Source organism: Musa acuminata, chromosome BXJ3-10 (genome assembly GCF_036884655.1).
Source record: "Musa acuminata AAA Group cultivar baxijiao chromosome BXJ3-10, Cavendish_Baxijiao_AAA, whole genome shotgun sequence".
In the NCBI taxonomy this organism is placed as follows: domain Eukaryota; kingdom Viridiplantae; phylum Streptophyta; class Magnoliopsida; order Zingiberales; family Musaceae; genus Musa; species Musa acuminata.
Window position 1 is genome coordinate 31,340,403 of NC_088358.1, and position 13,534 is coordinate 31,353,936.

Genomic DNA, 13,534 nt, shown 5'->3' on the forward strand with positions numbered 1-13,534 from the left:
ACCATAATAAAATCTTCACCAGTTACACTAAGGTTATACTTTCAAAAATTTTCGGATAATGATTAAGTGATTTTATAGATCATGTTTAAATTAATATTTTATCGAATGATATTTTTATTTTTATTATTTTATTTTTATTTTTTAATAGAATTTATAATATCACTTTTGTGAAATTGATGGGTTCCCATATCCTCCTCCTCCTCCTCTTCTTCTGATCCACATGACCTCTGTCGATGGCTCTGTGTTTACCATCCAGTAATCCACAGTCACACTCACCCCAAACTGGATTTGGCCTCATCCTCACATTATAAAGTGTGTGTGGATCAGCTAAAGTCTCAGAACAAGAAAGGAACCTTCTTCGTCTGCTTCCCTCATGGCCTCCCCTGGCATTAGCAGAGGTGGACTGTTTTCGGGCTTTCTCCTCTGTTTCCTTGTGCTGCAAGCCTTGGCGGGCGCTTCGGGGATAGTCATCGGCCTACGGCGGCGGCACCAGGGCGGCGCGCAGAGGCGGCGCCCCACCGACCAAACAGCGTGCGACCTGTTCGCCGGGAGCTGGGTGAGGGACGACTCCTACCCGCTATACCAGTCGCTGAGCTGCCCCATCATCGATCCCGAGTTCAACTGCCAGTTATATGGACGGCCGGACACCGAGTACCAGCGGTACCGATGGCAGCCGAGCGGATGCGAGCTCCCCAGGTATGTGGGCTTGCCTGCTCCGATGCGTTCTACGTTCTGAGCTCGTTCATCAACGATGGCTGGCGGACCTGCAGGTTTGACGGGGTTGGTTTCTTGGCGACAATGAGGGGGAAGACGGTGATGTTCGTGGGCGACTCGCTCGGGCGGAACCAGTGGCAGTCCTTAATCTGCATGCTCGCCGCCGCGGCGCCGCAGTCGCAGACCCAGTTCGTCAGAGGAGAGCCTCTCTCCACCTACAAGTTCCTGGTTGGTTCGCTTTCCGCCTTCGTAAGATCTTGTCACCCTCAAGCTGTTCGATCCAACGACGAACCTCTGTGGTTGCTGCAGGATTCTGGAGTCTCGGTTTCCTTCTACCGGGCACCTTATCTGGTGGACATCGACGTGGTGCAAGGGAGAAGAATCCTCATGCTGAACGAGATAACAGGGAATGCCGAAGCATGGAGAGGAGCGGACGTCTTGTGCTTCAACTCCGGCCATTGGTGGACTCACAAGGGAGCTCTTCAAGGGTGCAACTCCTGCCTCATCTTCGTGCTTGTTTGCTGCGATTTGGTCGAGCATAAGAAGGACAAGCTTTGCAGGTGGGATTACATGGGAGATGCAGGCTCTTTCTACGAGGACATGGATCGATTGGTGGCGTTCCAGAAAGGGATGAGCACATGGGCAAACTGGGTCGACGCTACCGTCGACAGGACCAAGACGAAGGTCTTCTTCCAGTCCATATCTCCCACCCACTACAAGTAACTCTCTCTCTCCTCCCCTTGCTATCTTTCTCTTAATTCCTCGCTCGAGTTAGTAGGAGGAGCACACATTCATGGCATAGCACCCGACGTAAGAATCCACTATCAACATTCCCATACAAGATGCAATCAGAGCTTTTCTGCAGAACCAGAATCCATGGTGGATTGCCCTGTTCTAGAACTGCAGTATTTAGTGCTTTGGAAAACTTCTTTGTATCCTTGATTTTTGGGTTTACATGATCTACCATTATTGCGAAACGAACATGTCCTGCAGAACTTCTTTCAGGACATGAATGAGCTGCTGCTGCTGCTCTTGAATAGAGAGAGAGAGAGAGAGAGATGAAACAGAGGGGATATGAATGGAGTTGAATCATGGTCCTGGAAGGAAGTGAGCTTGATGTCTGTGAGGTCTTCACGGACTAACCGCAGGTCCATGAATCTCATGTCACTGGGGAGAGAGACAGAGAGAGAGAGAGAGAGAGAGGCCTTGTTGTGCCTCTCGTCGTCAGCTTTCTGAAGCAGACCTCGTGAGCAGGGGAAGGAGGACAGAGGGAGCTACCTCGAGCTGTCCATCAATTGTCGGATTAGGTCGCACGCCTGATGGCGCCGCCGACCCCCTTTGGCGTCACGACAAGCGTCACGAGATAATTGCCGAGCTCACCATTGTATAGGTGGGTCCCTAGTCCACGTCAATGGACCCCATTCGGCTCCAACGGTAGAGATGGATTTGATGGATATCTTATTAATTTCCAAATTAATCATTATTCAAGTATCTATTTAATTTGATTTTATTGTAATCGAATATATTTAAGATTAAACAAAATATAAGATGATTATTATATTGATCGTATAATATCTTAATTTAGGCTTACATCGATCATTATATTATGCTTATTGCTTATCACTAACTTAAAAATGTGTCTGCCAACTGCCCTTCCATGCGACGTTGGTGCGCAGTCCGGCGGAGTGGAACGGCGCGGCCTCGAAGAACTGCTTCGGCGAGACGGCGCCGGTGGGCGGGTGGAACTACACGGCCCCGTACCCGGAGCAGATACAGGTGATCAAGGGCGTGATCAAGGCGATGAGGAGTCCCGCCGCCTTGCTCGACATCACCGCTTTGTCGGAACTCCGAAAGGACGGCCACCCTTCCATCTACAGCGGCGACTTGACTCCGGAGCAGCGGGCCAACCCCGACCGCTCCGCCGATTGCAGCCACTGGTGCCTCCCCGGCCTCCCCGACACCTGGAACCTGCTCCTCTACACTGCCCTCTTCTTCTCCTGATCCGTATGGCGCCTCGTCTCTTCATTCTTCTCAGTATGATTGCTAACCTATCTGCAATCTTATTTTGCTCATTAGCTGATGTTAATGGATTATATTCCGTACTATCAACTCAAAATCGATTGTCATTCCAAAATACATATAGAAATCAGATCCTTGACCGATTTAATTCACTAATCTGATCATTTAAATCCTTCTATTACAAGAATCAAAGAAAAAAAAATCTATATATTTGTTCCTATCTCAATTCCTCAATGTGTTTGCTTTCTTATCATCCTCTTTACTATTCCTTTTATGCAAATAACAAGTAACAAAACTATAGGATGATATAATATTAAGTTTTTTTGGATAGAATATAATTATATTTTATTTTTGAAAAAATATTAAACTTATGATTCAACCATTTAATCCACCGGTTCGACTAATTATCTGATTAAGTGCCCCGAGTTGTGTAATAAAGTGAGTATGGGTTTTGTGTTTTTTTCCTTTCTTTTAAGCTCTTTGTGTTTTAAAGAACAAGTCAGATCAAAGAAATTTTCACATGATTTATATGTCATGAGTAAGTGTTGTTCTAATGTCAAATTCTTTATGGCCTAAGCTTGAAAATTTTGTAGGTTAAGCCTCCCAACAAGCGGATTCAATAGTTAATTGACAAGGGTGGATTATAGCAAAACCCCTATCTAAAATCACAGTCCATATTTGAGATGGAACTATCATTATTTGCATGATGTGGTTTTACGATATTGCGGAGTAACGAGGCATCAAAATGAAATCTGGCCAGTGTTCCTCTGCAACATCTTTCACCGGCCTAAGAAATATTGTGTAGGTTAAGAGCAATCAACATATAGGAGGAAGGTTCTTGGGTGATTCATTTGTAATTTGGGAATATCTGATCTGAAATATGCATCATTTTATCTGTAAGATAATATATTTTTTTTATCACATGCAGTCAGAAATTAGAGGCTGTGGAGTCAAATAAACTTGAGGAGCAAACACACAAAAAATTGCACATGTAGGTGCATGCATCAATTGCTATTTTCATCTCATGTTCATTACAAAAGTTTAGCAGAATATGCCTCTCATCATCACAATCCTTTTCTGCTTCTTCATCAGTAGTTCCAAAATCATGCTTGATCTGAACATAAGTTCACAATGTCAGAAACCACTCTCAGTTTCAGATTCCATCCAGAATGAGAGGTCAATGCAGCATCACTGAACTCCCTACTCATCTGCAAAACAAGACAGGAAACTTTCAGCAGTTCTGTCAGCACACAGGAAGACAAAGACTCATCTGTTTGAACACCAATCTGAACTCATGCAGATCCTCCCTGCACATCAATCACCATCTTGATCTGCATGGATATCAGCCTACAAGCCATTAAACACAGTGGTGTGTGCTTGTCCTGATTGTAACACAAACATAAGCCTCAACAGGACACAGGATTCTATGTTTTGCATCCCTGATACCAAGCCAAGCTTTTGAGCCTACAAACATGGCAAACTTTCAATAAGATTAACTAGGAGAATTAATTTTCAGTGGTATGCTGCATGAGGAAGATGATTCAAATAAACCATACAATTCGATCAACCTCGTCTTTCGTGTAAAATCACAATCAGTCTACTTGGATCCAGAAGATATTTTATCTCAGTTATTCCAATCTAAAACATTGTTTTACATGCCATAGAAATAATATAGTTAAAGCTTCTCAACCTATCCCAAATATACCCAGTAATTAAGGAAAACCATTCACCATCAAACTCAACAAGGAAGAACCAGTACTACCATAAACCACATGAAGCCAAGCTTTTACTCAGAAAGAACCCAGACCAATAAACTAAGCTTGAGTATTGGGTGGGGCCAGTTGGGTAGTAGGATTTGGACTTTACTTCTTTTTCTTTTTTTTGGATAGGGTAGTAGGCTTGGTCTTGATAGATGCTTTCGATGGTAAGATATGTCTTCATTCTTATTCAGAAAATTTATACAGTATTCTGCTGAATGATGTCAATCATGGCCCACTCAACAAAGGATTGTGAATCTTTTGATAATAGTATTGGCAAAAGATTGGTAATGATGCATGCATGATTTGTTAATGCACTAGTTCTATTTGCATTTGACAGTGGCAGAACTTCTTACCATAGTCCCCTCATTTTATATTTTTTGGAAATAGAAAAATAAGAATACCAAATTAATGTGAATGTGGAAACAATATTTGATACTCATGACACCTGAAGGGAGAATATACTATGCTTAAAAATCAACATGGATATCTTAAACTGGGAGAAACTTAATGTGAATGCAGTAATTATTTTGCCAGAGGTGAGAATGCATATAATATTGATTTGGTATGCATAAAATCTAACTTCATCCAAAGAAAGAAAAATCATCATTTTATCAGAGAAAAGGTTGTCATCTCCCTGGGCTAAATGATGATGAATAACTATGAATTCCTGATATCCTTGTGTCCACTTAGTTCTGAAGTATACATCCATCTCTCTGACTGGTGTTCTACTGCAGCACATCCAACCAGCCATATGCATCCTGAGAGTGCCATTTGCTAGTCTAGCCTACTGGTGGAATGGAATATGATCAAATGTTACCAACAACCTGGTACGGTTGCTACCTACCACAAGCTCACCATGACCTTTCTGAGATTCCAGAAGCACTTGTGAGAGGTAAACTCAACCTGGAAGCAATTTCCTTTTTTGTGTTTTTCTCACTTTTCCTGTGAGCATGTGAACAAATGACAGAACCTATTACTGTGTTCTATCCTGTTGCCTGGATGTTGCTTTGAAAAGATCAACAATCATGTGACATGAGCATGTATAATATGGGAGTTTATTCTACAGTGAACTCTCAAAATTTCTGCTTTGTATTTTTTTTCCAACAAAATATAAAATCAAATTCATCAATTAAAAATCTCTGTTGTATGCAGCACCAGGCATATGACAGATTTTTTTTTTCTATCCAGAACATTGCCACTGTATTTTTATATATAGAGAGAAAGAGAGAAACATTACTTCAGCTCATATTGTAACATGGTTATTCAACTACCTATTTGATATCTCATCATTACAAGCAATAATCAACATAACTCATACATACTGCAGTCAAGACAATGATTCCTGTCATCACTGATATAGTAAAACATATGATCAAATTAACAGGAGGCAGATGAGCTCTATTGGCATTGCTTCACTTGAAGAGAAAAAAGTGATCTCTCCACAGCCTTTCAGATTTGGTTTCTGATTAACTGCAAACAATGTAACAACTTGCAATATTTAATATTGTCCTACCAGAGCTTATAATTACATGTTTGCTAGGATGCACTGTCTTTACTTTCTTAAAGATATAAAGCTGTGGATACTTTGTATATTGTAATTTATCAAAGTTTAGAAGCATATATGAACTTTAGCTACAGATTAATAACTGCATATGCTAGACTTGAGACTTGTTCTTTGTGGTTGTTGACTCAGCAAGGTATCTGTCTTCTCAACTAGCTAACTCTTCCTCAGAACATCTTAATCAATAGGCAAGGAAAATTATATCTCCAGACTTGTTCAAATACTCTGGTTAGAACACTTGCAACCAATTTATTATATATGCAATTTAGTTATAGGATTAGAATAAAAAGGTCCATTACATGTTAATTTATTCTGTGGTTGTGGGCACAAAGTTATCCTTAAATTTCTACTCTTTTACAGATTTAACTCCATTACTGGATATCAGATGATACTTATGGATTGTAATCAATATTTTGATCAAATTGTTATGTTTTGAGGGAAGTATGTAGGTTATAGTTTTACACTTCTTCTTGAGTTCATGCTTATTAGGTTTTTATGGGTAAATAGTTCATAACATATGCAATCACATGTGCTACTGTCAACATGGATTAGATGTAGATTTGTGTCTTCACAGGATTAGAGCTCACAGAATCTATTATAAACCCTACCAAAAGATACTACCTAACCAACAACAAAAAAAGAATTGTGGAGTTCATTCTAGGGTTCTTGTAGTAGCTGGACCCCCACCTAATAATTCTCCCTCTTTTGCAAGCTTATGTGTTACTAATTATTGGCCCTTCTCCTTTCGCCTTCTCCCTCAAATTGATCCTTAGATTCGTTCTTCTTATCCCATGGCGGGGATGAATAAAGGAACTGTGATGGCAGCATTCTCCACCCAATGAAGAAGAAAGCTTGTTGAGAAAACTTCACTTCACTTTCTCCCTTATCTTTGCTTCTCTTTCCTCTTCCTTCCTCCTCCCTTCTTTGCTTCATGTGAGCCCGGGCTTCAGGGGGATCAGATGGCGCTGCTCGAATCCCGAACGTCCAGCATGAAGCACACATCATCCTTCAGCAATCGCCGGAGGAAGGGCAAGTACTCTGCCTTCGTCCTGGTCGTCTCGGTGGTCCTCTTCTGCACCTTCGTGTACGACGGGGACGTCCAGTCGGTCGCTGAGTATGATTTTGGCAGCGGAGCTAATCCTTCGGGCATTACTCACCAAGAATTCGCCGTAGCTGAGGCAAGCAGAAAGGAAGACCATGAAGCCAAGAGGAGGACGGAGACCTCAGAGGGTGACATGGTCCAAGAGCAGCCGACAGCGCCGGGAATTGCCAAGGAAGACGTCGTGCGAGTGATGGAGTCACCGGTGGCTACAGGAGCTGTGCATGAAGAGGCCGCCAAGGAGGCCGAGCGGCAGCCACGAGTAGTCCTCGACGTGCCGGAGAGTTGCGACCTGTTCACCGGCCGATGGGTCTACGACGACGTGAGCTACCCTATCTACGAGGAGCAGGAGTGCCAGTTCTTGACGGAGCAAGTGACCTGCATGAGGAACGGCCGGCGCGAGGACAGCTACCAGAAGTGGCGGTGGCAGCCCCAAGATTGTTCTTTGCCCAGGTATACATGACGCTATTCCTCGCCGATCAACACCATTGTTTTGGTTGTCTTCTTGATCAAGCACGTCAACCGCAGTCAATTCTTAAGTGGTTCTTTCTTCTTGATGAGAAGATTCGATGCGAGGGTGATGCTGGAGAGGCTGCAAGGGAGGCGTCTCATGTTCGTGGGCGACTCCCTGAACCGGAACCAGTGGGAGTCGATGGTGTGCCTCGTCCAATCCGCGGTGCCATGGAACAAGAAGACCCTCACCAAGAACGGCTCGCTCAACGTATTCCGGATCGAGGTAATCGATCGACTCGACCGCATCCAAATCCCCTGTCGCCGTTGATGTAACCGAAGCATATCGTTTGCTGATCTCAGGAGTACAATGCGACCGTGGAGTTCTACTGGGCGCCGTTCCTGGTGGAGTCGAACTCCGACGACCCGAGGATGCACAGCATCCTTAACCGCATCATCGACCCCAAGTCGATCGCGAAGCACGGCAAGCACTGGAAGAACGTGGACTACCTCGTCTTCAACACCTACATCTGGTGGATGAACACCCCAACCATGAAAGTCCTGTGAGTAGACTTCATCTTCGACCCGCTGAGTTCGTCCGACTCAACTGCACCGGTCGTAATCGGACTCGATTATGGTGGAAGCAGACGAGGATCTACGGAGTACGAGGAGGTGGAGCGGGCATCGGCTTACAGGCGTGTGTTGAACGCATGGGCGAAGTGGGTGCAGAAGAACGTGGATCCCAACCGCTCCATGGTGTTCTTCATGAGCATGTCACCCAACCACATCAGGTGAGTTGAACTCCACGGACGATGTCACCACGAGGATTGTGGCCCGTCCAATGTGATGGAATCCACCCATCGTTTTGAGTCACATGAGTGGAAGCTTCCGAGTTGGACGAGCACCATCTGTAGATGGCGAAGACCCACCACCATTTGGTATCGGAACAGCAGCTCCTTTGTTCCATGGACTAAAGGCCAACTATCCTCACCTTTCTTGCTTTAGAAAAGCCACACATACAGCCCAAAGGAAGATTAGGCGTGAGAGGAGGAATCGCCTCCGCTTGTAATCCCATGGCGGTAGTTTTCGACGACGACGACGACGCAGTCGATCATCTAAATGCTGGTGATAATTTGCAGGAGCACGGACTGGGGCAACCCGGACGGGATCAAGTGCGCGTTGGAGACGCAGCCGGTGGCGAACCTCTCCCGTCCGCTCGACGTCGGCACGGACTGGCGGCTGTTCGCGGTGGCGGAGAACGTGATCAGGAGGATGAAGAAGGTGCCGGTGTCGTTCGTGAAGATCACGGCGCTGTCGGAGTACCGCAAGGACGCGCACACCTCCGTGCACACGCTCCGGCAGGGGAAGCTGCTGACGGCGGAGCAACAGGCCGACGCCGCCACCTACGCGGACTGCATCCACTGGTGCTTGCCGGGCCTGCCGGACACCTGGAACGAGCTCCTCTACGCCCGGATAACCTCCTCCCGGTAGCGCGACGACTGAGAGCCGACGGCAACCATCGTTCACACAAATTTCTTGGAATTTTTCCTTCTTTTGTGGAGATTCTTCTCTGTAACGTAAGTCTCAACTAGACTTTCTTGTATCAAAGCATGCTTTACACCTGTCTTCGCTCGATATACTATCACCTCCACCTCTGCATGCCCAATCATGTCTTTTTGTTTGTCGGATCGTCTTTGCTATAATGGTGCATGGATCCATTAAGAGTCACACGATGACATGACACCGAGAGCCGGGAGTAAACCCAAGGTGAAGTAGTAGATTCTTCTACGACCAACATCTTCGTTAGTGTTCACCACGACATCAACGACAACAGTCACGAGACTTTGCATCGGATCCATGCGGACGATGACAAGGGCAAAGGTATATATGAAGGTGTCAGTCAACGTGACAATAAATAAAAAGTGAGGTGTTAAATAAGGAAAAAAACTAAAAATAGAAGGTTTTCTTTGAAAATTTTACCCAACAAAGTTTCGTGCGAGCGACGGTTCGTACGAAGATTCCACAATAATCCACCACGTGTCCATTTCTGTCTTCGTCGTGCGCAGCAGTCGAAAGAGATGGTTCTCCGAACATCGTGAGCCTCCAATCTTGATCGGACGGTTCACATGAGAAAGCGACGTGGAGAACGGATCCTCACTCAATAAACAAAGTCGCCTCCTCTCAAGGCTACCCGTCGTCATCTGGACCGTACCAACGGCCCAGATCCGATCTCGTTCCCGACGGGCCCACGGCGCACTAATTTATAACCATTCGAAAGCGGTAAACAAGTGGGTCCTTTTGGCGTCATCTCCGGGTCTCCCTCTCCTTCACTCTCGAGTTTCGTACTCTCTTCTGCTTCGTCGCTTCCACCACCCGAAGCGACCATGGCCGCGGCCGCGAGCGAAGGCGGCGGCGATGGAGGCGCCGAGGAGAGGGATAGACGGAAGGATTCGACGTCGCCGCCGTACATCAGGGCGGTGGCGGGGTCCCTCGGCGGGGTCGTGGAGGCGTGCTGCCTGCAGCCCATCGACGTGATCAAGACGCGGCTCCAGCTCGACCGCACCGGCGCGTACCGGGGGATCGTGCACTGCGGCGTGACGGCGGCGAGGACGGAGGGGGTGCGCGCGCTGTGGAAGGGGCTCACCCCCTTCGCCACCCACCTCACCCTCAAGTACGCCCTCCGCATGGGGTCCAACGCCCTCCTCCAGTCCGCCTTCAAGGACGCCGCAACTGGAGACCTCTCCAACCGCAGTAGGATCGCCGCTGGATTTGGCGCCGGCGTCCTGGAGGCCCTCCTCATCGTTACCCCCTTTGAGGCGAGCCACTCACCCATCTTGTTAATCATACTTGCAATTTCAGCTAGATTATGTCGATCCTTTGTATTAGGAAGATTGTGAGAGGACATGTCCCATCCAAGTTTGCTTGGTTCATTGGCGAACGGTGTTGCAAGTCCTTTAATTGATGATTTGAGTAGCGCAAGATAGGTTTGGAAGAAGTCATATCTTTGTTTTGTCACATCCATTTTCATGTTGCACTTGACAACAACTGTCAAAATTTTCATTTAATTTGCGAGTTACATTCACAATCTCTATCCTCTTTTCTATTCAATACAATGATAATTTTGTTGATCCATTGCGTTTATTGATCAGTGTAGAACTTTACCTTCTTTGAGTTTGAAGATACCTCAGAACCATGAAATTGTTATTGTTCATCTCATGCCCATCAACTACATATTGATACAACTTGGATCGGTCTCGAATTGGTGTCCAAATTGAGATTAGCAGTGCTACTCAGAACATTGCTTTAACATACTGAAGTCTCATATGCAGTTGGAATTTTGTGGCAAATGACCTGATGCTGATGTATCTAAACAGTTTTCTGTGCCTGAAAAAACTTAAAGATTCATAGTTAACTATCATCTTGTCAGACAATAGTTATCAGCATAAGTGTCGATTTCTTCTCCATTCGGCTTAGTTCAGCACACACTTCCATCATAGAATTCAAAGATCACATTTTTCTTCTTGGTGAAATGAGTTTTATTACGTCGGATGTAAGTGTCAAGTGTATATCATAGTAAGGACATGTTGCTTGCATCGTTATTCCCGTATCAGAGATCGTTGCGTTAGAGGTGATTGGTGTGAGAACCTTAATGACCAATCCATAGTGTGCTCCTTTGAATTTTTCTTGGAAGTTGCTAAAGGGCTATGCAAAGCATAGCAGGTGTCAAAGATCGATGTCAGTTATCTCGAAAGATCCTTTGTTCCTTCTTTTTCCATTTCTCTGAAGTCCATTTTGGTACCATGTCGAGGGAATGCCATTGGGCACGATGAAGATCCATGAGTCCCCTGTTTGCAGAGACCCACTGTGGCTTTGTTTGGACAGAAGCGGGCTGAGCTCTTCTTTATTTCAATTACTTTGAAATGCTAGAAATGGTGTACAAGTATGTTTTAGTGCCGAGAAATTAATCTAGTTTTAGTTGAGAAAGTGATCATTACTTAATTATGAATTAGTGGACGAGCATGGGACAAAGATTATTGAAAGCATCAAGTTGATAAAAGCATCTGTTCTATGCTCTGGGTCTGTGGTGATCAGATCAGATGCAACGGTGGAGTAATTAACTCTTAGAGTTAGAAAAAGATTGGCTTTAACCAGGTTATTCGACATTTGGCTATATATGATACCTTGACACATGATATATATGCTTCGTGTTCATTGGCACCTGTATGAATTGCATTTATTTTCGGAAATCTTCTTTTTATGGTCAGCTAGTACTGGGTTGCGACCGTTTTATACCGTCTCATGAATACAGGTAGTGAAAATCAGGCTGCAGCAACAAAAGGGGTTGCGACCGGAGCTTCTAAAGTATAAGGGTCCCCTACATTGTGCAAGGATGATCATTCGTGAAGAGGGAATTTTGGGTCTTTGGGCCGGTGCTGCACCGACTGTAATGCGTAATGGAACCAACCAAGCTGCCATGTTCACGGCAAAAAATGCATTTGACATCGTTCTCTGGAAGAAACATGAAGGAGATGGCATGGTCCTTCAACCTTGGCAGTCTATGATCTCAGGGTTTCTTGCAGGGACTGCAGGGCCCATCTGTACTGGCCCCTTTGATGTTGTCAAGACAAGGCTGATGGCTCAAAGCAGAACAGGTGGTGATGCGAAATATAAAGGCATGGTGCATGCAATCAGAACAATATTTGCCGAAGAAGGGTTGTTTGCACTTTGGAAAGGTTTGCTTCCTAGGCTTATGAGGATTCCACCTGGTCAGGCTATAATGTGGGCCGTTGCTGATCAAGTAACCGGACTCTATGAAAAAAACTACGTACATCGAGTTCATCTATAAGTATCTCTTTTGATGGGTAATAAAGGGTTTGCCCGCGATCTTCTAAAATCCATCCGGCAATCGTGCTTTAGTTTTCAACAAGGTCTAAAGCATTAGAAGTAGCAGATATTTGACGAATGTGATTCTCTAGTATTCTAGCTGCTAAGATAATTAATTGTGGTTGTGGCTGAGATGCACAGGATATTAATTGGTTCGATCATCTATGATGCTGAGATTTCCGAGCTGATTCTGGGATTCAGTAATATGAGTGTTCGTCTTGCGATCAAGCTAGGTCATCCTGATCTAGCAAGGCCAATTTAAACTGCATGCCTTCTGTGCAGGTATGTCTTGTTTTTGAAGAAAAACTTCAAACGTATGCTTTGATTTCTATTCTTTGGTAATAACACCTGCCTCTATGCTTGTTGCAGTTTTGGATTTGCCTTGTAACATTCTCGCTCATGATTATTCAGTCTCTAGTATAGGCTTCTTCGGGAGTATATGTAATGTTTAGATATCCAAGTGGCTTTTGTAGTGTTGGTCCCAATTCTTTGCACGGATAACTGGAGTATTGCATTGAGAAAGTGCACCGCGACATCAAGGGGTGCTTCAGTACCTCCATGAAGTTGGCGTCGTGCACTACGACGTCAAGGGGCAGAACTCGATAGTGGATCGTGTTCCTGACTTTGCCAAGCTCGTCGATGTCAAGGCAGCGTCAACAATTTTCAATGCAGGTGAGTGCAATCGAGCGTAGGGATGGCCTCACAAGGCAACCAGGGAGAGCAGTCATGGTCAAAGTTTGACTCGTGGTCGCTAGAATGCACCATCATCGAGATGGTGACGATAGTTTTGCCATGCTTAGGCTTGGAGCCTCGACAAGATGTCGTCGAAGCACTCGATGATCCATAGAAGCTACCAAGGAAGGGGAATAAACAAGATGGCCTTAATGAGATGTCGTTGAAGGCAGCCAGAGTCTAAAATCCCATCTTGGCTATCGAAGCTCAGACGACAAAGTCGATAAGTGTTTGAGAAGGGACGCAAGCGAGCAATACTTGGCTCAGTTATCGAGCACCGAGCCAGCATCAACACGCCGAGAATAAAGAGTACTC

At 45.1% G+C, this 13,534-nt stretch overlaps 3 protein-coding genes across 27 annotated transcripts; all 3 read left to right on the plus strand.

Moving 5' to 3' along the window:
• Window positions 1-189: 189 nt before the first annotated feature.
• LOC103969021 (protein PMR5) lies at window positions 190-5,366 on the plus strand. 25 transcript variants are annotated; one of them, XR_010501766.1, is made up of 7 exons: window positions 206-696; window positions 771-942; window positions 1,024-1,202; window positions 1,298-1,433; window positions 2,391-2,718; window positions 3,662-3,724; window positions 3,826-4,248. XR_010501766.1 is itself a non-coding variant. In XM_009382419.3 (6 exons), exons 1-6 carry the CDS (start codon window positions 374-376, stop codon window positions 3,926-3,928), a joined length of 1,212 nt encoding a protein of 403 aa, XP_009380694.2. In that variant the 5' UTR covers window positions 204-373; the 3' UTR covers window positions 3,929-4,248. The 25 variants fall into 25 exon arrangements, 14 of the variants coding, with proteins under 14 accessions (XP_018674383.2, XP_009380694.2, XP_065027061.1 ...); XR_010501767.1 differs by having other exon boundaries at window positions 3,872-4,248; XR_010501768.1 differs by having other exon boundaries at window positions 3,885-4,248.
• LOC135651143 (protein trichome birefringence-like 28) lies at window positions 5,265-9,225 on the plus strand. Its single transcript, XM_065170987.1, has 6 exons — window positions 5,265-5,385; window positions 6,629-7,606; window positions 7,718-7,889; window positions 7,967-8,166; window positions 8,251-8,394; window positions 8,743-9,225. The coding sequence occupies exons 2-6, from the start codon at window positions 7,014-7,016 to the stop codon at window positions 9,092-9,094; spliced, it is 1,461 nt and encodes a 486-aa protein (XP_065027059.1). The 5' UTR covers window positions 5,265-5,385; window positions 6,629-7,013; the 3' UTR covers window positions 9,095-9,225.
• Window positions 9,226-9,896: 671 nt separating this feature from the next.
• Window positions 9,897-12,855, plus strand: LOC135651944 (mitochondrial succinate-fumarate transporter 1-like). The gene is made up of 2 exons (XM_065172602.1): window positions 9,897-10,419; window positions 11,913-12,855. Exons 1-2 carry the CDS (start codon window positions 9,988-9,990, stop codon window positions 12,447-12,449), a joined length of 969 nt encoding a protein of 322 aa, XP_065028674.1. The 5' UTR covers window positions 9,897-9,987; the 3' UTR covers window positions 12,450-12,855.
• Window positions 12,856-13,534: the final 679 nt, after the last annotated feature.